The 26,821-nt window shown below is 34.2% G+C and overlaps 1 protein-coding gene across 12 annotated transcripts in view; it reads right to left on the reverse strand.

Annotated features, from left to right (window-relative positions):
* Positions 1 to 26,821, reverse strand: part of IKZF2 (IKAROS family zinc finger 2) — a 176,056-nt gene that overhangs the window by 55,354 nt on the left and 93,881 nt on the right. For 10 of the 12 annotated variants that reach the window (XM_007187867.2, XM_057551576.1, XM_007187866.2 and 7 more), the window contains 2 exons: positions 17,619 to 17,885; positions 11,113 to 11,280 (listed from right to left, as the gene is read on the reverse strand). In XM_007187867.2, the coding sequence (XP_007187929.1) occupies positions 11,113 to 11,280; positions 17,619 to 17,885 (435 nt within the window). The remainder of the gene's footprint in view (positions 1 to 11,112; positions 11,281 to 17,618; positions 17,886 to 26,821) is intronic. The other 2 variants (XM_057551582.1, XM_057551580.1) reach the window with 1 other exon arrangement.

The following is a 26,821-nucleotide window of genomic DNA, read 5'->3' on the forward strand; positions in this document are numbered from 1 at the left end:
AAGGAATGTATAATGCATATACATTACATAAGCTTCCATACATTAAAAATACATACTCTTCTATTGTGTTTTAAATATTTAATTTGGGCACTGCATTAGAGTTTGTGAGAAATATACCTGAAGTGCTAATTAGGAAAAAATATGCAATTCTAGTTCCTCCTAGATTTAAAAAATAACAAGTATGCTAAGTATTGTTTTGATTAATAGGGGTCCAGGGCTTACCTGTAACACTATTTCCCCAGTGTACTGGCTATAATAAAGACAATTAAAAGGAGTAATACCTAACGTATGAAGCACACTAATCAAATTTCTAAGAATGAAAGGCCTATAATCACTTGCTAAACTAAAAATCTGACAAAACTAATAAAACATTTTTTATAGCAGGAGCACTGATTCAGCACAAAAAACTGACATAAATACTATGTTATGTTATAAATTTACATAAAGGAAATTAGATGATTTGTGTGGTAAATCTCAGATTAATGGATAGAGTTTAAAATATAAACTAGTATCTTTTATTTTCCTACAACCTTATATATTAATATAAGGTTGGGATATGTTTATAAAGTGTAGTTTACTTTCTCAATGGACTAAAAATTTGACTGTGGTCTCCAGCTGATATATTGTTGATGATGCAATTCTTTATTTCTCTCTCCTTTCCTTCTTGTCATTTAAATTTCACATGTAAAAGGATCTGGGTTTTGTTTTTCCTTCCTCAGTCATTCTTTTTTTTTGAGTGTTCCAAAGAGGCAAAAGTAGAAAGAGGGTTGCAATTGCTAGATATCTTAAATTTAGCCAACATACTGCAATAAAATAAAGCAATTCTAATGAAATATCCAGCATCAATACCAGCAGAATAGCTCTAACCCATAATATATGAAAATAGTTTAAAAAAATTAAACACTGATGACTGCTGTACAAACAAAACTTAGATTGTATTATTTCATTTTTTTTTTCCTGAATGGACAATATTTCAGAAATAGGATATAGCACTGCCATAACAAAAGTAAGAAAGGTTCTGATTTCTCCTGTTATTATCTTAAGAAGTTGGGAATAAAATCTAGGAGTTGTTGACAGGAATTATCTGCTATTGAAAAAAGATGATCATATTAATCTATTTCCAGAAATAATATTACACTGTTTAAAATTATTGTTAGAAAACAAACTTTTCCATAGCAAATACTGGTAAACACTACCAAAATATTTTTGCTCTTTAAGGAGCCCTGATTTATTAATTATTTATAAAATTGGGCATCCTTTCAAAATTAAAAAAATATTAATGACTGTAATCAAAATTTAAAACATGCAATCAAGTGTGTGACTGCATCTTCCATTCCAGTGTGAAAAATATCATTCAAGTACTAACTGGCAAAGGTGGGGGAGGGAAAAGTCAACATTGTTTTACACTTCTGCTGGCATTCAGCAACACAGAGCTTTTTCAAAAATATTCTTTAAAAGGGAATGCATTTTAAATGAGCAAACTATATCTGGAACTAGAAGTGCAAAATCAGAAACTGTCTGTATCAAGGTTCTGAGATTTACGTTAGCAGATGGCAGCAGAGAAGTAATGTTGGTGCCATGAAGGTCATCTGAAAATCTTAAGACCTATTCCATTTTATGCAAATCTGTTTTGAAAGTTAAAACAATAGAAAACTAAACAAAAAACAAAAAAAAACTGGGGAGTGGGGACTACCCTTTTACTCTTTAAGGTTTGATCTTAGTGACTGATGGGCAGCAAAATCCCAGGAGAAAAGATAACAGATTGTTATTAGCATCATATAATATGAGCAGCATAGGAAGATTAAAAGATTAAATTAAGTGATCTGACAAAGTCACACAGCTAATTTGCAATGAGCCCATTCGAAAACCCAGATGTCTTGACCTCTTGACTTCCAGACAGTACTCTTTTTTGCTTTATCATTTTGAGTTAAAAGAGTTCAGCAAGACAGAGGATAAAATAAACATATGGGGCTGTATCATTTATTCCGTAGCATGTAGTACAGATTTTGGAGTTTGACTGTCTTGGTTTGAATTCAGGCTCTGCCCGTGTGACCTCTCTGTGCCTCAGTCTCCTCACCTGTAAACTAAGAATAATATTAGCAAGAAGCTTTCTGTCTTTCCATTCCCTTTGAAAAGCATACTGAAATTCTGGTGCTCCCAGGCCCTTCTTTGGTATGCCAACATAAACACGTCTAGCAGTTGAACTGGATACTCACGTTCAGTCAGTTATGATTCTAGCCAAACCTATTTATGCCAGCTGTACCTGTTATCATAATTAAATAAATTATTCAAATATACATATTCCAATAAAATAAGTATAGAAAGAAAGTTCTTTCTATAAAAACTAATTTTACCACTCTGGAAAAATTCAATAAAGGTGAGTTGAAAAACAACTGCTAATGAATTGGAGGTAGGCAAAGGTAATCTTAAAAATTAGTGAGAAAAATCTTTAAAAAATTTAATAGAAGTCTGATTGCTTCACAAGGTCTTTAAGTTCTTAAAGAAACTGAAAATGGAATTAGAGATGATGTGATATGAATGTGGTTTAGGCCAGAAAAATTACTTCGAATTCCATAACTAAATTCCTCACTGAAAGGAAAGGGCCTGGTCTTATATATATATATTTTAAAAAAAAGATTAAATACATATTTTATATTGGGTTGGCTAATAACATCTTACGGGAATACCCGAACAAACTTTTTGGCCAACCCAATGTTTATATTTTTAAATGTTAAGGACCTTTCTTATGAAAAGAATTTCCCATATTGCTAGACGTATTGTTTTTAGTTGATAAACTACCTGGTTTTGCTCATGTCAGGTAAAAGAGTGTTAATTAAACGAATAATCCATAGGAAGTGCTTAGCACAGTGCCTCATGCCTATGGAGAGTTCAAGAAATGCCAGACGTTACCTGTCAATAACCTAACTACTGGGGCTATGCAACCAAAATCAAGACACTACCTGGTGTCCTCTAGAGTATGCAAGAGAGTTCCAAATAGAAACTTTCAGCTTATATGGGATCTTACAAGGGAGGGAAGGAAGAAAGAAAGAAAGGAAGGAAGAAAGAAAGAAAGAAGGAAAGAGCAAGCTAGCATTTATTGAATGTATACTGTATTCCAGATATTTTTCTTAAACTAATAGATATAAAATCTCACAGAAATATGTAAGTGCACATCAATACTGGGCTCATTGTTACCAACCTACTACATGGAAAATTTTCAAATCTAAAACACAGGAAGCAAAGATGCAGTATTAATACTGTAGAACACAATAGCTAACTAAATAGAACAAAACAATGAGCACTCATTACCCAAAGTAGGGGTTGGGATGGAAAAGAAAGAAGCAAGATACTTCGTATTAATAATAATATTTATAAAAAACAGAAATTAGAATTAAAAATCGTTACATTACACTTAATACCCTATACTAGTAAGTTTAAGCACTAGTTTTAAAATTTAATCAATCTGTGGCATATTTTCTTTCACCTCTATAGCCATTTTCACTCTGCTCTGCCCTACTCCTGCAGAAAGCTAATTTCTATTGGCTTCATCAATAGGCTCCTTTTTCCTCTGGCTTCTGGTTATGCTCATTTAATGTAAGGCATCAGCAAGACAGGAGGGGTGGAAAGAGTGAGGCCAAGGTGTTTATTCCTCAGTCACAGGTTAGCAGGGGTACATGCCTCTACTGAAGGTCAGTTTCAAGACTGTCTCCTACATCTCCTAATTCCAGTGACCTCTTCAGACATGGGATTGCAACCATCCCTTGTTGGTTTTCTTTATGCCTACCCCTTCTCTTGTAAATATTAGTGCTTTCATGAATGTCTCCACATTTTCCCCATTTGAGTGTCTCACTGCTTTCCTATCAGGGCTCTGATTGATAGTTATTGGTAGCAGGAGTGGCCCGAGGCCTCAGACAAAATGGCATTCTGGCATTAAGTTTCTCATGTTTGAAGAGAACAGCATGGCCTCCTTATGAGGAAGTTAGTGAAATCCTGGTAATTCTAGACATGTGCTAGCAACATGATTACTCAAATTGTCACTGATGGTAGTATGAAGTGCAGATGCAAGGCAAAGCTTTAGGAGTTGTGGTCTTTACTTGCTGAAGGAACAATGGTGGTGTCTAATGTGAAGACTGTAGTGTTACATGGCTGCTTCTGATGGCCTGAAGGATTATACAAAGGAGAAAGGACAAATTGAAGGTCCTGAATGCTCAAGTCAGAACAGCGGTGAAATATCAAAGTTCTCTGTTAGCTTTAAGAGAGTCCTTATTTACTTAAGGCTCAGGGCAAATAAGGCTGAAGACCAACTCCAGAATCTGATTTGAAGGGTTATGAAAATGCCATATTAAATAAAACGGGCAAAGCCAATACCATTTGGTCTTGGCAACAGGGTAATGATGGGGAAAGAGTGAAACAAGGGTTGTTATGATCAAGTCAAATACTGAGGTTCAGAATGTTGAACCCCTAAACCCTCCCGAACCATCCTTGCCAAAAGACACATTTGTCTTCACTCCCCACCATTCCATTTAAGGAAACCAACAGTCCCGTAAATCAGCCTTTCCGTGTAGTAAGAGGACTTCCAACTGCTTCAGCTGAGCCGGGAACTCAATCAGAGAATGGTGATTCTTTTCAGGACTCATTTCTATTACCACTCATGGCCCTCCAGGCTCATACCAAGTTAGATATTAATATAGCCAAAATCGAGGGATATTTAGGAGGTGACAGCCTGCACACTGAAAGAATTGCAAAACTTTACCAATTTGTATCAGTAAGGAGTCCAGACAGCATGTAAGGAAATGGATTGATTCTAAGGGTTTCATACCAAGAAGATGAACTAAAATGCTAGATCAGGCCAAATTTATCAATATAGGTGCATTCATTTGGAATTTGGGATTTAATATATTGCCTTGAGCAGGTGGGAGTGACTGGTTAATTGAATCCTTGATTCAATGATGGCTTAGACAGTGAAAAGTTGAAAGGGTAGAATTTTCTTGGTACACCAAAGTAGAAGTCCAAAAGCTCAAGTAAGAATATTGGAAAGGATCTATTTATGAATGACCCTGTTCAGTCCTCCCCTAACCATACCCCTGGAAGGGCCTCACCAAAGAATTACATTGGTGAGGAAAGAACCAGCGTGCTTGAAAAGCTTCCTGGTAACTGTCTTCTCTAGGCTGGAGAAAACAATGATAGATGTTACAAACAGATCTGGGCTCCCTAATTTAAATGTATCCAATGTGATTTTCTGAGATGGCAGACGCTTTGTGGTAGAAATTAATTTCAGGAAGTGCAGTTATCTTAATAAGCCACAGGGATGGGATAACAACATGTTTTGTGCCACAGGGTTCTATGGAAATGGCTAATGGATTACAGATCCTCCAAGAATGAAAAAGATGATTAGACTGCCAAGCTGCTAACTGTCTTACATGGACAGGAAAAGTCTAGGTCTTGTGGGCAAAAACCCAAGTTTAGTTGCCGTAGTGGGATTCATGATCTCTTATCCACTGCCCAGACCTAAGCCTATTCACATATCCAGAGTCACATAATTTTAGGTGGGGACAGAGTCCCTTTCAGAAGGGCCCTGAAACCTGGCCACAGATGTATGCTATGAATTTTCCTCTAAGCCATTCCAGAATCACCTGTGGCCATTTATGAGGGTGACTGTGAATTGGGAGAAGGAAAATACCAAATCCTTCTGTAGGTTATTAGACAATTGTATTAGATTAGCTCTGAACTGACATTAATCCCTGGAACCCAAAATACCACTGAAGCCCACCAGTCAAAGTGGGAGCTTATGGAGGTCAAGATATATATGGAGACTTCACCCAAGTCCATCTTATAGTATCATAGGAATAAATGCATTTAGTAATGGGAAGAACCCTTACACTGGTTCCCTGACCCATGGCAGGAGGTCTACTATAAAAAGCCAAGAACGTGCTGTCCAATGAAAATATGAATCACATATATAATTTAAAATTTTCTAATAGCCACATTTTAAACAGGTGGAATTAATTTTCATAATATAATATATTTAATAAATATAATTTCAACATGTGGCATTAACCATATGAAGGTACTTAACAGCCACAAGTGACTAGTGGCTACCATATTGGAGATTGCAGCCCTAGAACTATCATTTCTCCCAAGATAATAAACTAAAACTGACGGATGCTAGGGTGGTCTCTCCTACTACATACCCGTTTAAACTGTTTGTTAGGCTAATGCAAGCCCTAGATGGTTCTATGGATGAATGACAGTTTAATCACATCATAATGCCAACTACAGAAGCAGTTCTAGTAGTAGTATCTCTGCTGGAGCATATTAACATAGTACCTGATACCATGTATGGAGCTACTGACTTAATTTTTTTAAAAGTAATTCCTTATCAACAAAGATAATCAGAGGCAGTTTGTCTTCACAATGCAGGGTCAACATACTTTCACTATCTTACCTTAAGGCTAGGTCAGCTCTTCTCTCTTTGTCATAATATAGTCCAAAGAAATCTTGTTCATCTTGACATCTCACATAACATCAAGCTGGAACATTACATTCATGGTATTATACTAATTGGATTTGGTGATGGGTCAGGAAGTAGTAAACACTTAAGATGCCTCAGTAAGACATATACTAGGGCATAGGAGATAATCTCTGAAAAGTTTAGGGACTTGCAACATTGGTGAAATTTTAGGGGCCTAGCAATGTAGGCATGTTGAAATAGAGCCTCTATAGTAAATGATAAGTTGCTGCACCTTGTACCTTTCATTATGAAGAAGGAGGCAGAAAATGTGGTGTCCTCTTTGAATTTTAGAAGCAAGATATACCACGTTTGGGTATTCTGCTCTGATGCATGTACTAGATAATCAACAAGGCTGCCAACGTTGAGAGGGGACTGGGGCAAGAAATGAATCTGCAGTGTACCTCTGCTGTAATGAAAGCTGCTATTTAGACCTTTGGTTCTAAGATCCAGAAATGTAATGATTTTTGGAAATATCTGTGGTAAACAAAGAGGGTGTATGACATATCTGCCACTGAAGCATCAGAATGCAGATCCCTAATGGAGTAAATATATGTGATCTTCTCAATAACGATTTGCCACTTGAAAAGCAGCTCTTAATTTGTTATTGAACTCTTGTTAAGACTAAGTATTAGGTCATGGGACTCCAAAAGACTATGTCGCCCAAACTAGACAAAATGAACTATGTGTTAATCCGATTCAACATATCATAAAATAAGATGTGCACAAGAGCATTTCATTGTTAAATGAAACTTGGATCACACAGGTTTGGGAAGCCCAAGTATACATCATGAGCAAGTAGCTCACGTGTTTCTGATACCTGCTACTAGCTTCACAGTCTCTCACAATCTGGCCTCATGGGGTGTTCTCAATGACCAATTAATGTAGGATAAAACCACATGAACCCAGCTTGTAAATGGATTGTATGGTATTTAGTACTAGCTGCAACCACTGTGTTATTGGCCCAATGAAGGGGGCTGCCCCTGAAATATAGTAGTGAAAGATAACCCCCTAGCAGAATTTCAGATTGTACGGTTTGCATGGAAGAAGAGATAGCTGAGGTTTTGATACATGGCATGGCCATATGGTCAAGGACTTGGAAAAACAAGACTGGAAGATTGGAGATTGAAGGTTTGGAAGAGTTATGCAGATGTGCCTCTCAGAATTGGTACAAAGTGTGACAACATGGTTACTATGTGAATTCCCTCTAGAGGGCTTCCATTGTGGAGAACGCTCTTAGTAATCTGGACAAGATTATGTGATGGGTGACCCAAGCCAATAACACAATCTATTTTATGGATGACAGTCAAATTCTTTATCTAGCTACCCTGGTGCTTGCTCAAGTGGCCCATGTACAAAGTGACAATGGGAACAAGGGTGGAAACTATGTATGGCTTCAACAACATAGATTTCCCCCTCTCTGTGGCTGATTTAACTACAACAACTGCTGAGTTCACCACTTTCCAATGCTGAGACACTGATACAGCACTATTCTCCAAGGTGATCGACCAGTCAATTAATGGCTGGCAGGTTACAATGAACTTCTTTCAACCTGAAGAAGGGAGAAATTTATTCTCATAGGAATTGATAGATATTCGGGATATAGATTTACCTCCCCTTCCTTCAATACTTTTGTATGTGCCTCTACGCCTGGATTTAACAGAATGCCTTAACAATTATCATAGTATTCCTTAAAATATTGACTTTAACCAGGAAATTCTTTTCACGGCAAAGGAAATACAGAAATGGGCTCAAACCTATAGATTTCGCTGGCCATACCTCATGCCACATCATCCAGAATCATTTGGCTAAATAGAGTGGTGAAGTGGCCTACCAGTGGAGTGGTTCATGTATTGTTGCTAGCTGGGAGAAGTTTGAGTGTGTTCTATAGGATATGATAAATGCCAAAAGTCATCTATCTCCTCCATTGCCAGAATGCATAAGTTTGAGAACAAAGAGGTTAAGGTAGTAGTGGCCACAACACAAATACCTCAAATAACTCATTTAAGGGATTTTCACTTCCTGTGCTGAAATCTTGAGATTGGTGGTTTTGGAGATCTCAGTGCCCAAAGGAAGAATGTTTCTACCAGAGATCAGAGTTCTGTTACCATTGTATTGGAAGCTGAGACTACTCCCTGGCTATTTGGGGCATTTTAAGCTGCTGAATTAACAGGAAGAGAAGTGGGCTATGCTATTGGCTGATAATTTTTCCAGATTACCAAAATGATCTGGGGTTGTTGCTATACGATATGGGCAAGGCCAACTATGTTTGAAACTCAGGAGATTTACTGGGGCATCTCTAACAAAAACTTCTCCAATAATGCTGGTTATTGAAAAACTGCAGTAATCCAAGGAAGAAAGGGCCACCAAATACTCAAACTTGTAGGAATTCAGGATCACCCATAAAGAACCCTGTCCAGACCAGGGGCTAAAAAGAGGGTGAAAGTAAGGGGAAGATGAAATTGGCAGTGGAAGAAGAAAGCTCTAATGATCACATTGAGCTTTCTGACCAATTAGAGAAGCATGGACTTTGGAAGCTATGTTTTTTGTTCTATCTATTGTGAAAAACATTGGTGATGGTTAGTGTTGGAAGTAGGTCTGAACTGACTTCACCCCTTGATGATGCAGTAAGTGGATGATACCCCTCTCATCCCTCCATTAAACTCCCCTTATTAGCCAATTTGAGCATATCTGTTTATATATCTGTAAAGGTCACGACTTAGTATACCAAATTGCAAAATCAGCATAATAGCAGTTAAAGGGACCATATCTTTTTTTTTGAACCTCAAAGTAGAAATGTATTTATTTACAAAATTTACAGTTTCATAGAAACAGCTTTGCTTTATGCACATAAACTTTATAATTATATAGAACCGTGTAAATTATAGGGTCTGGTCTTGCAAAGCCAGTGGAAGGGGCTTACTTTGGGTGACATATTTCCCTCCTCTCATTCCACTAGCCAGCAACCAGGAGCCCCTGTATGGACCATGCCTAATCTGCATAACAAAACCAATTGTAGCTGTCCAGCTTAGTCTAACACAAAAACCCAGGTGTCTTGACTTCTTAGACACTACCCACAGGGATAAATCTCCTGAAAGAACAAAAAGGAAATCAAGGAAACAAATTGAGATGACTGTCAAATGCCTTCCAGAGGTGTCACCAGGCAGTGAACCTTCTAAGAGCAATCTAGCAATCACCAGGTAAAGTTACATGTATACACTAAACAATGATAGTAAAAACAACACAGTTTTGTAAATTTTGTGACCAGTGGAAATAGATGTTTAAAGTTGTATTTCTGCCTCAACTTCATCCTCATGAAAAGCTATGTTTTATATAATCCTTGGTCAACTGAATAATACTTTAATAAGCCAGAGTGCACGGATACCTAAAGGAAATAACTGTCAGGTCTTAAAAATATCTTTCAATAAAGAATACTTTTTATAATAAAACAATACCACTTTAAGATATAATTTTCACAGCATAATTTCTAAATAAAATATAATGTGTGATAGTTGGAAATGAGTGAACTGCTTTAAGTCAGGGATGAATATAAAATATATACTTAAAACAGTTTAATATTTGCTTTAATTTCATTTTTCTGTAACAGCCCCAAATTTAAAGAGTTAATGTCTAGAATAGTTTTACATTATTTCACATTCACGTTAAAAAACTGTGTAAAGCCTTAAGGATTAACAGGAAAAATGTAAAGAAAGATAGTATGAGCATTACCTCACAACCCACAGCACTCTCTAATATAATTTGTCAATGTAGATGAAGATATCACTTCCATCATATCTTCATATTAAAATTAAATTTTAATATGTCATTATGAACAGAAGGAGCATATAAAACTGGCTTGAGAGTATTCTATATTAATTTTCCACCTTTAACTTCTTAGTTATGGCAATTCATGCTAAAGCCAAATGGAATTCATTCAGTATCTAATCATTCTTTTGCTTGTATGCACTATATTCTGGCATTTAAAATAAAATCAAACTTATTCTAGATTTTTAAATGATGATTTATGAAGCAGAGAAAAGTTTCAGAGAGCATCCAATGACTATAGTTTGAGAGTTAAAGAAACAAGGAGGGTTAAAATTAAACATAAAACACTCTCACAGCCAATTTTCTAATGAGCATAATATTTTCAAGTTTAAAAATAGTGATATTTGACTTCCCACTGAGGTCCCAGCCCAGGTACCATATCAGTCAAAATAATACCACAGCTTTCCTCTCCTCTATGGTAACAACAGCATGTAATGATGATATTTTACTAGATTTTCCATTATTCTGGATTAACCATAATTACTGCATTAATAATTGTAAAATTTTAAAATCATAGAAAATTTATATAACAGCTGTTTCCTTCAATGGCTTGAAACTCTTCAGTTGACAGTACTCCTTTCTGCCAAGTCTGTAAATCTAAAAAAGAAGGGCCATATGCATCCTGCAAGATTTGTCAGTTATTCAGTGTACACAAATAAAAATACTGTCTAGCTCATTCCCAGCTATGCAACAAAGCTAGAAGTTACTTTGTATTATGCTATAGCAGTCTCCTGAGTTCTCATATTTTACTTTCTTCTCAAAGAGTTGGTGGCACTTACCAGAGTGGGTCCTGAGGTGTCCTGTGAGGGCGTCCCTCCTTCTACAGGCATAGCTACAGAAAGGACATTTGAACGGCTTCTCTCCAGAGTGTAACTTTATGTGTCTCAAAAGGTTGCCCTTCTGAGTAAAAGACGCTCCACACTGGTTACAGTGGAAGGGACGTTCACCTGCAGAAGGGGAAAGAGGTGGGGACGATCAAGTAGGTTATGTGCAAGTGACTAATTTGCTGTACAATGTTAACTACAGCCAGTTCTCTGTGCTGAGAATGTCCATCTCCCTCCTAAGTCTTCTAAACCTTTATCTTCCTAGAATTTGCTTTGCTAATACCAAAGTCCCAAACTCTAGGTCAAGTGCCGTTTCCACTCTTCATGTAAATTTTACAGGATTCCTGTCATTGACTGCAAAGAGTAACAATCATAGCATTGACCACTGGTTGAACAACTAGGTGCCATCACTTTACTGACTTTATTGGTTGCTTTACATACAATATTTCAAACCTCACGATGGCATTACGAATTTGGTATTAATAATTTCAATTTACAAATGAAGGAATGGAAGTTCAAGTATCAAAGTTTCTGATTATAGTCACAGCTAATAGGTACTTGAGCTGATCATGACTCTTGGTCAATTTGACTACAAAATCTTGCTCTATTTAGTGTACCATGTTATCTCTTAAAAAAAAATCACAGAAACTTTGAGCTGAAAGGGACCTTTCGTCTAACTCTCTAATTTAGCTGATAATTTTGTTATCAGGGAGCCAAAGAGGTTCAATGAATGAACTAGGTTGCAAAGCTCATTACCACAAAATCTCAAAATATAGCCCAGGTCTCTGGATTCTACTAGTCACTAACAATAAAACCTGTGGCAAAATTTCCTGATATAATCAGAGAAAATCAGAAGAAAATTATTCATCCAGACATTTCCTGTACATATATTCTCTGTTTCTTGTGGAAATCATTTATTTGATAGGAACCTTATCTCCTACTACTCATATTGCCCTAAAATTGTTTAAGCCAGAATTATCTGCTGTCTGTTGCCATCAACTGGCTGTTGACAATGTCACTGAAGGTAAAAACATAGTTTGATGAGGGAGTAAAATTGGCAAGTAGGATCATACTGATAACATCATTAAACCATGATGAAATACTCCCTTTAAACATGTCTATCTCTAAAGATAGACATAAAATATAAATTAATATATAAATAATACAAATATATTAAAATTCAACATTAGAATAAAAATTAAATTAAAAAACAATTCCCTTTTGGTTGAACTGGACCATTTCTGTACTTGAGGTTAGATAATGACTGTAATTTTAATAGTTTTCAAAAAATTTTACACTGAATTGTCATGTTTCATATCTTTAACTGAAACATTCATAATAATAGTGAATAATGAAACCACACTATATTTGGGGGCCTTTAAAATAATGCAAACTCAGTGATTCTTTTTATTAAAGAAAGCTAGGAGGCATAAATAAGATAAACTTTGGTCACCTTCTGGCAGCTACCACTGTACATTCTATCATATAGATTATAAAGCCCAAGGAAATTGAAAAATTGACAGATCAGGTGTATCTTGAATTCTGTAGTTCTTGCTCATTTTGGAACTTAATGAGATATATACTGAAAAAGAGTAATCTGTGTGTGTGTAGCAAGGGTTAAGGTTTTTTTCTTAAGAAATTTGGAGAGCTTATGACCTAAGTTTACAAAAAGTCTTATATTGATGGTTGAAAAAGAATTATTCATAATGTTAAAGTTACCTTAAATTTTATCTAATTTAACTTGTTTGATTCATTTGGTAAAACTGACAAATCAACACTAAATACAGCTTAAAAAAGAGGCACAACCTAAAACCTCTCATATGATATCTTATAAAATAATCAAAGTTTAAAAATAAACCAAATTTTGGTAGATCTTTTTTTTTAATCTTATGCACACACACACACACACACACACACATATATACAACTTAATTCTTTTACTTGCTTCAATGGAACAGCAGTCTAAAACTTTTTAAAGTCAGAATTTTCTACTCCCCACCTGTGTCATGAAATTAGTAATAAAAAGGCAGGAGGATTTTATTAATGAAATTTTCTTACTCTCTAAGAAGTTAATAGCAAATGTAAATTATACATTTTACTAAAAACATTTGATTTTACTTTTGAAATCTATGTAGCGTTTCCCAGGCAATAACAAATTAGTACTCAATAACTTTAAAACAAATTAATGTGGTGAACAAAAATATTTGAAATCATGTTTGCCTTTGGAAAATACTCCTGTAGCATGCTAATTTTGATTTTCTTTAAGCCTCCTACAGTCTTTGAGCTGAAATATTTAAAAATTCCTAATTTAGGTTACTGAATTCATCATTCAGAATAATGCTAATCTAAAAAAATTATAACGATCATTTTTTAAAAATAATTTTTAATTTACTTAATTGAGTTTTATGAGACTAATGACAGGGTAATTTAGTTGTTAGGTTACATTTATAAAATATTCCAGATATCCTCAAATATTTTTTAATAAGAATTACTTCTGAATTTATATGATCATCTTTAAAAGGGTAGGAGAAATGTCTAGTTATATCCAGAGACACTGCCGTGTTGCTGAGTGAGTAAGTCTTAGTGTGAAGGCGTTTGCTAATTCTGTTCCCATGGCCATGGGAAGTAAAGAAAGAAGCATGATGAAGGTAATCAGTCATGCGCCCATTTTTGATAAGAGGAAAGAGACTATGATAATAATGCACTTTGATTTCAATCAGATGAAGCTTTAAGAAATACTGATTTTCCTGGCCTATTAATTTCAGAGGTATGTGTAAAATCTGATAACTAACTGAAAGGTTCAGTTGACTACCCATATTGTCTATGTAACTTGAAACAACACATCTTGGTTATTTCTTTTATAATAATTTGTTTTTTCTTTAATAAATAGACTGAATCAATTGGTCCTTTTCAGGTTGGTTTAGACCTTGTCCAAAATATATATATATATATTAATCACTTTCTTCAGATGTAAATAAAAGCAAATTTCAGGAGAAACCCACAAATTTACTAAATACATTAGTGACATTAAAGAGTAAGTCCAATTCAAAAACATCAAGTAGGCTATTGTATCTGTGATAACTAATCCTCCCATGGGTGGGCACCAAAGTCTGGATTAACAACTCTGGATCCAGGAGAACAATTAAGATGTAGTCACATAGCCATGCTATTCTTTATTTATTTCCATTCTCAATCTGTTTTTTTTTAAATCTTCTAATCTACTCAAGGACCATTTTTATTCACTGGGTGAAGTTATCTACTATTCTTATTATGGAATAAATTATATTTCAATATTTTATATACTTTCATAAACATATTTCTAGATCTGTGTTTATTCAGTTGAAATGCAAGTATACATGCATCAATTTGCTTTGGTGAATCAAAGACAGAGGGTGTGCCTGTGTTGCATGGAACAACCACCTACAAATATGAAAAATCCCAACCACGTGTAGAGAGGGCCTTAGGGCAAGAGAATGACTCTACAAAGCTGCAATGGACAAAATATGATGCTGAAAACTTAGTTACAAGGATAACAGTACTCTACCCCCAAAGAGATGCAAAATTAAGGATATTCTATATTTATAGTGTTTGTATCAATTTGTGTTTATGCATGAATTGATTTACTACCCCTATTTCTTTTCTTCTCCCTGTATTCCCAGTGAAGAGTGCCTGGAGTATCTGATGACAATATTACCTGATTACCTACTAAAGTAGCAATACCAAAGAAATAGCACCAAGCCATTAAAAAAGATGCTGGAATTGGCACTTTAGTAGAGTATGAAAGAGAAAGAAGAAGAAGTGAATTAGATATGATACTCCATGTCAGTTTAATGAATTGGGTGGTTATGTATCTTTTTCCACTATCAATTTTATATTAGACATTCCATGAGCTAAACGCTCATAGAAACAAGCATATGTTTCTCAAAGGCTTTTAAGGATTTAAGACAGAGTCTTTTATACTAGCGAGCTATAAATAGTTGGTGAGAGGGGGAAGTTCTAAAATGAAGACAGTTCATCAAATTAAGGAGAAAACATTTGGTTAATGACTATATTTTGACTATATATATTTTTTCCAATCTAAAGAGATACAAGTAGACTTTCTATTCTCATATTGCTAAAATGGAGTTGAAAATGTCATGACCCACTCAGATGTATAAACTGGGTCATCAGAAATACATATAAAAATGGCTAATTTAAAGACACATCACAATTTCACGGTTAACAATGTATGGCAGGTATCCCAACTCCTCTACGAATGGCTAGCAACTTTAAGAAAAACCTCCCAGATCTGAGGAAAGTGTACTAATTTTTCCAATACTCTAATAAATATTTATTAACAATAAAAGTTCATAGAGTTCCAAGAGTACTTTAAATAGTTGTTCAGTCTATTTTCCTTTCCTTTACTAGCTGAGTGAATCCCATACTCCTAGGACTTGTGGAAATCTGTATAACTATTTAGAAACACTTTCCATGTTAGTTAGATGGTTTTCAACTCTACTAGAGTAAAAAATATCAAATGGACAGTACAGTAGGTATGCAATTGTTAACTGTGTTTATAAACCAACAATCCTCATGAAAATCACTGCAGTTACAGTGAAACATCAATTAACCTAAATTTTCAACAGAGTATATTCAGATTCTTTGAATATTCTTAACTCAGACCATAAAAGGTTGATTAAATATCTTATAAAATTTTTTAAAATATATTTTTCAGCCTTAAAATGAACACTATATGCAATTCAACTGAAAAGTCATTAGACTAATTTTGTTTAGTTTCTACATTGCTAGATGGGAGAAGTTAGACATCTGAGTGTTATCTTCCTCAATATAATCACTCTGAGATGATGAATACATAATAACTTTGTGGAACTCTTTAGAACTGCAGTTGGAATTACTTCATGAGCATAGAAGAAAAGTAGCCTCACTACTTTACAGCCTTTTCCTTTTTCTCTTATCAAATATGGTACCAAGCTTGATCTTTTAATTTTTCCATGAGACATTTTTAAAAATTAAAAAAAAATTGTCATTAGTAATACAAATATTACTATAAACTTAAAAAATATTTAAAAATCATGATGCTATTTAAAAAGGAAATTCAAAACAAAAAAGTAAAAATGTAACTGACTATATGGTTGGATAAGAGTGTAAGCCCTAAAGCTGATGATTTTGTTTAAGATAACACTGATTTTAATGTGTAATTTCTCACTATAATTAAAATATCAGCCTTATAGTAATACCTCACCATAAAGTATTGATATATTGATATACCAAGCATAGAATATTGGAACAAAACCACTCTGGACATCAGGAAACCTTGATCCTAGACTCACAATGCCCTTAACCACATATGGGATCATGGATAAATCACTTGACTGTTTTGGGCTTCAGTTTCTTCATGTGTAAATGAGAGGTTTGGACTAAGAAGACATCAATGTCCCTGGTATCTCTCATGTTTTAAGCATCTACTTATGAAATTGATTATCTAGAAGTCAATCTTTTAAATCAATGTCTTTACTGTGATTTATCTCTCTTCCAAAAGAGTGTCATATTTTAAAACTCTGAGTGTATGAGTTATTACTATTTTGCTGTATAATACTACTCTGCATTACAGTTTAAGCTATCATTACCTTTAAATCAAATTTCATATAAATTTGAATTTTTCTGGGTCAATGATCCGCCTACCTTGCCACAATCTCATTTCTTGTGTTTTACATTAAAAAGAAATTAAAAAAAAAATTTTACCAAAGGATTTGAAGAGGTTTAAATAAGGCTTTCTCACTGAGTTGGTTTTTCACATTACTCAAAGGTCTAAAAGTATATATTAAATTAACCTGAGGTCTCTTTCCTCACCTGATTCTGTGATTACACATTCCTACCACCCTTTGCTGTATTCTACCCTACGTATCTCCTTGCAGGAGTTATAGTTAAAAATTACAGGAAGATGGTGACATCCTGGAACTGGGGAAGATAAATATCTGCCTCCTACAGAGACCCATGGTAGGCAAAGATTGATTGGAAATTGTATTCCAAGAAGTTAACTAGACAAGATGAAAATGATCGACCCTTACATAAATGCATGAGTACCATGTTATCGTATAAACGTTTAGCTAGCAAACTCTATTACCTGCCCATGGGTATGGTAAAATATGTATAGGAATACAAAAAGATCAAGTTACACAATGAAATTCTCCTATACCTTTTGAACCCTTATCATATTTTTGCTATATTAAGAACTGTGGAAACTGAATCCCAAACTTCTTTTTGATATGCTATTCAGATTTGAAGGCTGGAAGTCAAGACCCAGGCTACTCTCTGCTTTTCAGCAATCCAATACTAGCAGAATTCTGAAAAGGTAGTTTCACCATTGCCACCCCTGAATAAAAAGGAAAGAGAATAGATGTCAGGTAATATCAACATCAGATGTCACAGGCAGTCATCAGGTTATTCTTTCAGCTGCTTACCAGTGTGACTCCTTTTATGTACCATAAGCACATTGGGCCCAATGCAAACCATGCCACAGACGTCACATTTCAGTTTACCATTCGGAAGCCGGATTCCTCCCTCGCCTTGAAGCTCCTGGACTTTCCTGTTGTCTGCCACCTCGCTGCTTTCAATTAGGGGTTCTTCTAGGCTGCTACCCTCATCATGGCCCCTGATCTCGTCTTCGCGGCTCAGGGGTTTCCTGTCACACTCTTCATCACTCTGCATTTCTAGCTTTACTGAATTTGCTGTAATTTAAAAAGAAGAAAGGAAGACATTTTAAATGCATGTTATGTGTTGTCACCTACATCTCTTTTCCACCCACTGCCATTCTGTTAACATGGTTGAAAATGCTATACTAAGTAGAATATGGTCCATCCCCCAGGCAATGTTAATACATACTGTGTTCTATGATATTTCCGTGAAGCTCTGGCATGAAAGTGAAGATGGCTTAGGAAAGCTCAAGATCAACTGGTATTGTTATACTTTTGAGTTTGTCACTAAGGCTACTGAGACTGAGGTAGGATTATGAAAAAGACAAGATTAGTTACTACTTAACCCATTGAGCTACACGTCTTCTGAATGTAACAATCATTATATATACACTTTATAGTCTCTGTTTCCCATCAGGGTACTTGCATAAACCTGCTTTTTTTTCTTTTTTTCTTTAACATCTTTATTCGAGTATAATTGCTTTACAATGTTGTGTTAGTTTCTGCTGTATAACAAAGTGAATCAGCTATATGTATACATATATCCCCATATCCCCTCCCTCTTGCGTCTCCCTCCTACCCTGCCTATTCCACCCCTCTAGGTGGTCACAAAGCACCGAGCTGATCTCCCTGTGCTATGCGGCTGCTTCCCACTAGCTATCCATTTTACATTTGGTAGTGTATATATGTCAACGCTCCTCTCTCACTTTGTCCCAGCTTACCCTACCCCCTCCCTGTGACCTCAAGTCCATTCTCTACGTCTGCGTCTTTATTCCTATCCTGTCCCTAGGTTCATCAGAACCATATTTTCTTTTTTCTTTTTTTATATCAAGAGAAACAACCCAGGATCTTAATCCAGCAAATATCTTAGACATATGAAGGCACACTGTCAAGGCAAATATCCTAAAATCAGACTAAACACATACATTCAGTTGAGAGCTGTATAAATGAAGGGCAGAGTGCACAGACCTCACGTGCTCTTAAGCTACTCTTTTTTTTTCCTATGTGAAAAAAGTTCTTTATGGAACATATTAGTCTGCAAATCAAAGTATTCCAACTTTAATCTATGCACACCAAAAAGCAGTGAATGACAGGAATGGCATAGCATGCATGCACGCACTTGTGACTGTTAAGAAATTCAATGCCTTCTGTTTGCTGTTTTTGGATCATCCCACAGAAAAGTTGGAATTTTGTTAGCACAGCCCTCATTATGGATTGCTGACAGAGTTCTTTCACAAGAGAAACAAGCTTTAAATGAATACCAGTTTTTTATCCAGTGATCTTGAAAATGCCTCAAGAAACCATATCAAAGTTACTAAGCAAAACAAATTATTTGGTATTTCTTGAATAGAGGAACTATTTTCATAAAAAGGAAGTAAGTTCTTTTTACTGCAATTGTTTTCTTAGAGAAACCACCCCTTCTGTGATTTGTCGTTAGTACTCATGATAGGTAGTACATATTATCAAAATGTCTCTTCCCTTTCTCCCCTGTGAACTACAGGCAGTGTGGTACAATGTGGGGATCCCTGGATTTAGGAGAACTGGCTTTGACATTCACTGCAGTATAATCTTGAACTAATTATTTAACCTCTGAATCTTACGTCTTTCATTTGTGGAGATGAATTCAGATTACAGAATAAAGTTTAAGCAGAATAGTTTAGCTATTAAGAGTGAAGATCCCAGCAGTGGCACTTAGTAAGCAGTGTCACCTTCTGCAAGTTACTTAAGTTCTCTATGTCCTCTACAACACTGGGACGATAACAGTACCCACTTCCTAGGGCAGATGTAAGCATTAAATGTGTAAATATAAAAAATGGGCTTACTATTATTTATCCTTGGACATACAGTGCTCTTTTTATTCCATAAGGTTTTTGTAAAGATCAATTAACTTATAGTATGTAAACTATCCCAAGATCTACAAAGGGATAGACAGTCTTCTTGCCTGATCTCTAATAAGATATCTACTCCCTTGAGTTTTACCCTATTTACAAATTAGGACTGCTTTACTGGGTTTTGAGAAGAGTAAAGACAATATTTTTCCATCTTAATATCCCCAGTATGCTAAAGAAATCTATGGCATACAGGAGGTATTTCAGGCAGTATTCCCTGAGGTATTTTACTTGATTTAGAATCTTCTTTCTTTAAGCTTTTTTAAAAAATATGTTTAAAGTATCTATTAACATAGCAACGAAAAATTAATCATCATAAAGGATGAAAAGTGAAAATTAAGTCCTTTTCTACCCAAAGTTCACCCATTCTTCAGTTCTGGTCTCAAAAACAACCCCTATCCTTCTGTTTAGAACTGTGTGTGTGTATATGTATGTGTGTACATGTGTGTATATATAGTCTCTCTTTTTACACAAATTGGACTGTACAATTTATCTGACTTTAACTTTCCTTTCTTCAATTAACATCTGTTCAATATTTTCCATACACAGAAATCTACACTGTTCTTTCTAATACCTGCATAAAATCTACTTTACAAATATAATTCATTCATCCAGGCTTTTAAGATTACTTCTTGTTTAGTGCTATTACAGACACTATTGTATAATACCACACAGAACTGTTAATCTGATAAACACTGGTTATTGTACTTTAGATTTTTAATATGCATTTTTTTATTGTGAATGAAGTTGGGCATCTTTTTCTATGTTTAAATGTGTGTTTTTTTTTTTTTTTTTTTTTAGAACTGCCTATCAAAGTTCTTTGCCCATTTTTCTACTAGGTTGTCAGCCTTTCTCACTGAATTTAAATGCTTTATATACTAAGGAACTTAGCGCTGTGTCTGATATGTTTTGCAAAAATTTTGGTTTATCATTTTACTCTAGGGTATTTTTTGGCATGTATGCTAATTTTACATTTTGAATTTTTTACATTTTGAATTTTTAACATTTTCAATTATGGCTTCTGGATTCTGTGTCTTACTTCAATAGAATTTTCCATATTCCAAGAAACTTTTCCATATTTTTTCTGAGAAGGAAAAATTTTCTAATTAATGTAAAATACTATTGGTTACCCTATGTAGTCCCACATTTCATCCACAATTGTTAGTCAGTCATTTAAAAGAAATATTAAGAAGAAAACAAATGAAAAGTATGACTTTATGCAGCATGACTTCATATACCAGCCTGTGAGCAAATTTTCCCGCACATTTAAGTGATGTCCTAAAGATCACAAACTTCGCAGCAATGCCATCATTTACATTCCTGAACTAGTCAATACTGATAAGCTACCTTTAATGAGTATAAGGTCTACTAGCATTTCATTTCGAGAACTGAAGAAATGTATACCTAAAAGAGTGGGTTTTGGGTCTGAAACTATAGGCCTCTTAAATTTCAAAACAGTACAAAATTATGAAGGATATGACTTCATGTTACACTAAAAAGTATCATCTTTTCCCTAGTGGGAATATTATAATACGGATATCAAAACATAGTATCAAACATGGGTAAATATGTCATTTAACAATTTATTGGATATTACAATTATACTTAGAATTTCTATCCACAGAAGAATATACTTGAAATGAATATCCAAAAAAAAAATGTTTATTAGCACTGAAATACAGAAAAAGTGGAAAATTATAGTCATCTTTTCTCTAACAATACTATACTCTAAGGAATTATATGTTTGCCATGTATGGATGTACACACTATTACTGTAGTAAATAGAGTATATTTATTGATATAGTAAATCAATAAAATGAAACACATTTTAATACATACATAGCATAGATTAAGTTTTGCATTAATGTGATGGCCTATGTACAAACAAAATTCCATTCTAATTAATTTTTAACCCATCCTACTAAAATTAAGTTGAAATTCTAGGACAAAAAGTGATTACTTAAAGTGGTCTGAATTTTAACTGTTAAATAGAAAAAATTTCCCTACTCAAAGAACATAAAAGAAATTCTCCTATGATTTATTTTTACTGTTTAGGATGTTTCTAATTAATGCAGAGCAGCTAATATTTTAACTCATTAATGATTAAATTCAAATGTTTGGTAAATTTATACTCTAAATTATAATTTATATATTAATAAATGAGTTATAATTGTAGTTACAATATATAAAGCTATTATAATTATTAATCATTGTATAATAATCATAGTACATGAGTTACCAAATCTTTAAATTTTAATTCTTCATATAATACTTCTTTTACAATTTGGTTAACAGAAAGGCATCCTCATAAATGGCTAATTTCTATGAAGATAAGAACTTGCTAGTGTGAGTGAAAAGAAAGCTTGTTATTATAAATCTCAATACCAACAATTATTTTTCAAGCTTATTTTCTTGCTACGAAATGAAGAATGTAAAATTTAAACATATCTGTGGGAATTTACATATACTTTTATATACTGACAAGCAGTAACAGTTTAATAAAAATATTTTGTCAGAATGAATGATTAGCAATGAAAAGATGTGAAATAAGATTTTAATTGATCAATTTGTTCTTTGTTATTTGATACTGTAGTCACAAATAACTATAATATATAGATATTTGAATATTTTTAATAAATAAATATGCTTAACGTAGGTATCTTTTTTTTTCTTAAAGGAGATGATATAGTTCACAGTTTAAAACAAAGAAAAGTCAAATTTTAAAGCATCAAGAAAAAGTTCATTGTTATAGTGATTTTTTGTTTAGTAGACTTGGAGGTTTGTGAACACGGTTAAAGGATAATAACAGTTAATCAAAAAGACTTTCATAATCAATTTTACATAGACAAAGCTTTGAATATATTTCATGTTAAAACAGTCCACATATATATTTATGCAAAAAATTGCTTTATAATGCAAACATGTTTATGAATTAAAGCTTTATCCCCCTCTTCTTTATGCTTTCAAACTACTATTTTTGAACTTCAGGATATAGTTTATAGATGCTATAAAAACGCATGGTTTAATCACCTCCCATTTACATGTAATCATCCCAATGTCGAGAAGTAAAGAGACTCACACAAAAGCTCTTATAAATGACTCCCAGGCCAAACAAATTTCAATTGTAGAAGTTTCTTCAGTAACTACACTGTGCTCTCTACACGCAAAGCCTTCATAATTATCATTGTTTCGAGAAACATAATACTGAGTGGATAAAGTCACACTAGACTTGCCTTAAATTCAGTAACATGGTATTAAATAAAAGGATAACTGAATAAGGGTATTTACACAGCTAAACATATATAGATCACTGTTTTTTTTTTTAAAAAAAAGGCAGAAAACCAAATGGGGAAAAATTATGTTATTTTGTGAAGCTGTTAAAACAACATTATTTTAATTGTCTATTTCATACTGAAATTTTCTTTACTACTCTCATTATACTTCGAAAATTAAAGACAATTCAAAACCGAAATGTATACCACTTAAAAATAAAATGGAAAATGAAATGTACAATGTTGTTACATACACTAATAGACCTCACAAAATAGATCTCACCCACCTCAACCAAGAAGACACAAGGACCAAAATGGAATTCTCTTTAAAACTCATTGAACCAGAAAATATTTATTGTTTGCCTAATACTTTGCTAAAAGTGACTGATTATGAAGGTTTAAGACTAAAAGCTGAAGAATGTTTTTCACTTAAGTAAGAAGCCTATATTAGCAGGATGGTATATACCCAGGTCATGAAAGAGTTTATGAGTAAAAGTACAGGAAATATTTTACTAACATATGTAATTTGAATTTATTGACCTAAACAGTACATAAATGTGAACAAGCTTTTCCTTAGAAATTGGACATTTCCTATTTTTTACTTCATAACTTCACCAAATTACCCACTTATGCAAGGTGGCATATGATTTTGCAATGTCTGGCACCAGATGGCTTCAAATAATACAAAATTCTCAATTTTTAAAATTTGGGGGAAAAGATCATTTTTTACACATATGGTGAAGTAGATCCAGTTAATTTTGAATTACCAAATTGAAGGAATAAATTCTATCCTCATCCTTAGAATGAGGTTTTCACAGATAATCCTATCTTTTTTAAAATGTCAAGTTTTGAAAAATCATAGTAACCAGAACCTAAAATATCATTATTAAAATATTTTTTTAAATCTAAATTAAACTTTATACAACTTAAAACTTTATTATTAGTATGAGTTGATTCTACTAATCCACGAACAGATTATTGAAATTCCCTAGCCAGGAAAATAATGCAAAGGGATTATAATTTATTTGCTGTATTTGAAAGGATATCATATTTATTGATCTTACGGAGTATAACATAGGCCTTCTAGATCAATTACTATCCACTTAGTGATTTATTTCTGTTTAATTTCCAAATTATATTTTTCAACTCAATTTTTAAAGGAAGCAAATACTACAGGAGTTAAATATTTCTTTCACAGTGCTAATAATAAAAGAGAGCTAAAATGCCATTCTTATCAAACTGGGGAAAAAAATCTTTCAGGTGTGATGTATAAGTGGACTTTCATATGCTTGGTTTCTGTTGTGTGAACATTCAAGGGGGCACTTAAGGGGTGTTATTACTTATAAGCATCAATTTCTCCAGGGCTATGCCAGATACTTGAAACGGTGTTATACACACTAATTGAATCAATACGTCTATCTAATAATCTGTTGAAGTTGCTTCTGAGCTAATACAACTCTCATTTAAACGTTCAAAAAAGAAACACCAAACATGATTAAATCCATGTTAACAGCCCAGCAGCTGTTTAAATAATGTGTTAAAAAAAAAAACTGCTTTCAAAACTCTGATGTAAAGCACAATTATTTACTAATGAACTTACAACCGTCTAAACAATGAAAGTAAAATCCTCACAACAAAAATTATATTAAGGTATGTGCAATCATTTTTCAACAAATTTCCTCAACAAAATTTCACACAATATAAAAACTTTGTTCCTTTTAACTGTGAGTAAATAAATGCGTAAGTCTTGCAAAACAGCTCCCTCATAACATCCTTAAAGTATTCGTTTTAGAAATGGTTGGACAAGTCTAGACACTGGTGTCAGTGAACTGCAGCTGAGCCATTTGTAGGTAGCATTCTGTCTGCACATCACATCACCTCATTTTCTCGTCCTCCCCCCACTCTCTCTCTCCTTTCCCCAATATAGTTAGACTATGTATTTCTTAAACCTAGTAGGGTAATAGATCAAGACAGTGCTGGTTTCTGAAATATGACTACTATTCTAAAAACAGTGTAGAAGAAAGTTACTCTGCACCTGATTGCAGGAAACCAGGGTCTTTACCTCCCTTTCTGCCACTTAACTAGTTCTGGGACCTTTTGGGAAAATTGTGTATTTTGACTCAGCCACCTGCATCACCTGAAATATGGGAAAAATAACACTTGATGCTCCTGAAAACAGCAGGCTAGATAAAATAGTCTCTTTACACTAAGGATTTAGAATCCTTTTAATAATAATAATAATAATAGAAAAATAACAACTTACTATAATTCTTCATGATTTAAAAAATTCATATTGTCTCATTGGATACTCAGAACCACAGTGGATTGTAGGTAGGGCAAACACAGATAAACAAACGGAGGCATGGTTGTTAAATAACCTTCCCACGGATGCAAAGGTAGTAAATGGGAGCCTGATATCAACTCAAGATCTTCTGTCTCTTAGCTTTGCATCTTCCTATGACATGATACTGCCTCTCCAATTAAACAAGTAACTAATATTTGTATTATATTTAGGACAAATACCAGTCCTGGGCAAATAGATCTTTCAGATGTTATAAAACTGTGTCCATCAGTTGAAGAGGATACCAGGAATTCAAGACCACATCAGTCAGATAAAATAAAAATAAGTTTCCACAAACTGAACTACAGAATTAATACTTTCTATCAAGTCTGGGATGCATATGCCCACTCAAAAGAACTACTTTCTAATTTTTAGATTTGCTTTGGTCTTAAGGCAGGGGTAGGTCCACGTAGTACAACTAATTCCTAAAGAATCTGCCAATATTCAATCCTTTTCCTGATCCTTGCTTTTTCTATATTCCTTGTCATGCTATGACTTATCAGTGGTAGGTAAAGACAGCCATTTGAGGAATAAGTCAGTATAATCAACTTTAATCTCTAAACCAACAGTTACAGAGGATGGCATTTTAGGACTTCCGTTGTCACATTTTGACAGTCTTGTGTCAATTTTTTTACAAAGATAAATCAGACCTATGAGTAGCTCATGCAGTATTTCATTTACATTTAAAGAGATCTTCACAACAAAATAAATACCAAAAAAGTATCCTCTCTACCTCCTTGGAAAAAAAAGTAAAACTAAGGAGCCTAGACATCTCACTCCCTAAAGGTCTCCCACAATGCATGCAACCATAAACAGCACGCCCATCATCAGACTACCCATCTTTATTGACCAGCACAGTGGCACCACTGTAGCCCAAGGGTGAAGTTTCTGTTTTCTGGCAGACAACTAGTTCATGAGAAATGTTCAACGTGGAGAAAATAAGCCTAGTTTAAATAGAAATGCCACAGGCAAACAACAGTCTATCCCTTTATCCATCCTTTAAATGAATGATTGCATTTGCCAAGTCCTAGAGATTCAATATGTGCCATGTCTTGCATATCCAACTCCTTTTTGTGCATTTTCGTGGGCAACACAGAACTTCTTTAAGATTCCCCATGCCTTCTCACCTGGAACAATTTCAACAACTTTCTAGCTGGGTCTCTTTTCAGTTTTTTGCCACACTCCACTCTCCCATTTCATCATATGTTCAGTTTTTAGATTAATTTTCCTAAAGCAGAGCTCATATTGCTCTTCTAAATGTCTTCCATGACTGCTCACTGCCTATAAATTAAATACAAAGGTACTGGTATGGACCTTAAGGACCACCACAGCACAGTTCCCCGTCATTGCTCTTGGCCATATGTCCTATTAGTCCCTTAGTTATTCATACTTTTGCCAGTCATTTTCTAGTCATTCTTCCTGGAACTTATCCTATACATCTCTACTTATTTTTTCCCCCCTGGCCCCTAT

Source organism: Balaenoptera acutorostrata, chromosome 8 (assembly GCF_949987535.1).
Source record: "Balaenoptera acutorostrata chromosome 8, mBalAcu1.1, whole genome shotgun sequence".
Lineage (NCBI taxonomy): Eukaryota > Metazoa > Chordata > Mammalia > Artiodactyla > Balaenopteridae > Balaenoptera > Balaenoptera acutorostrata.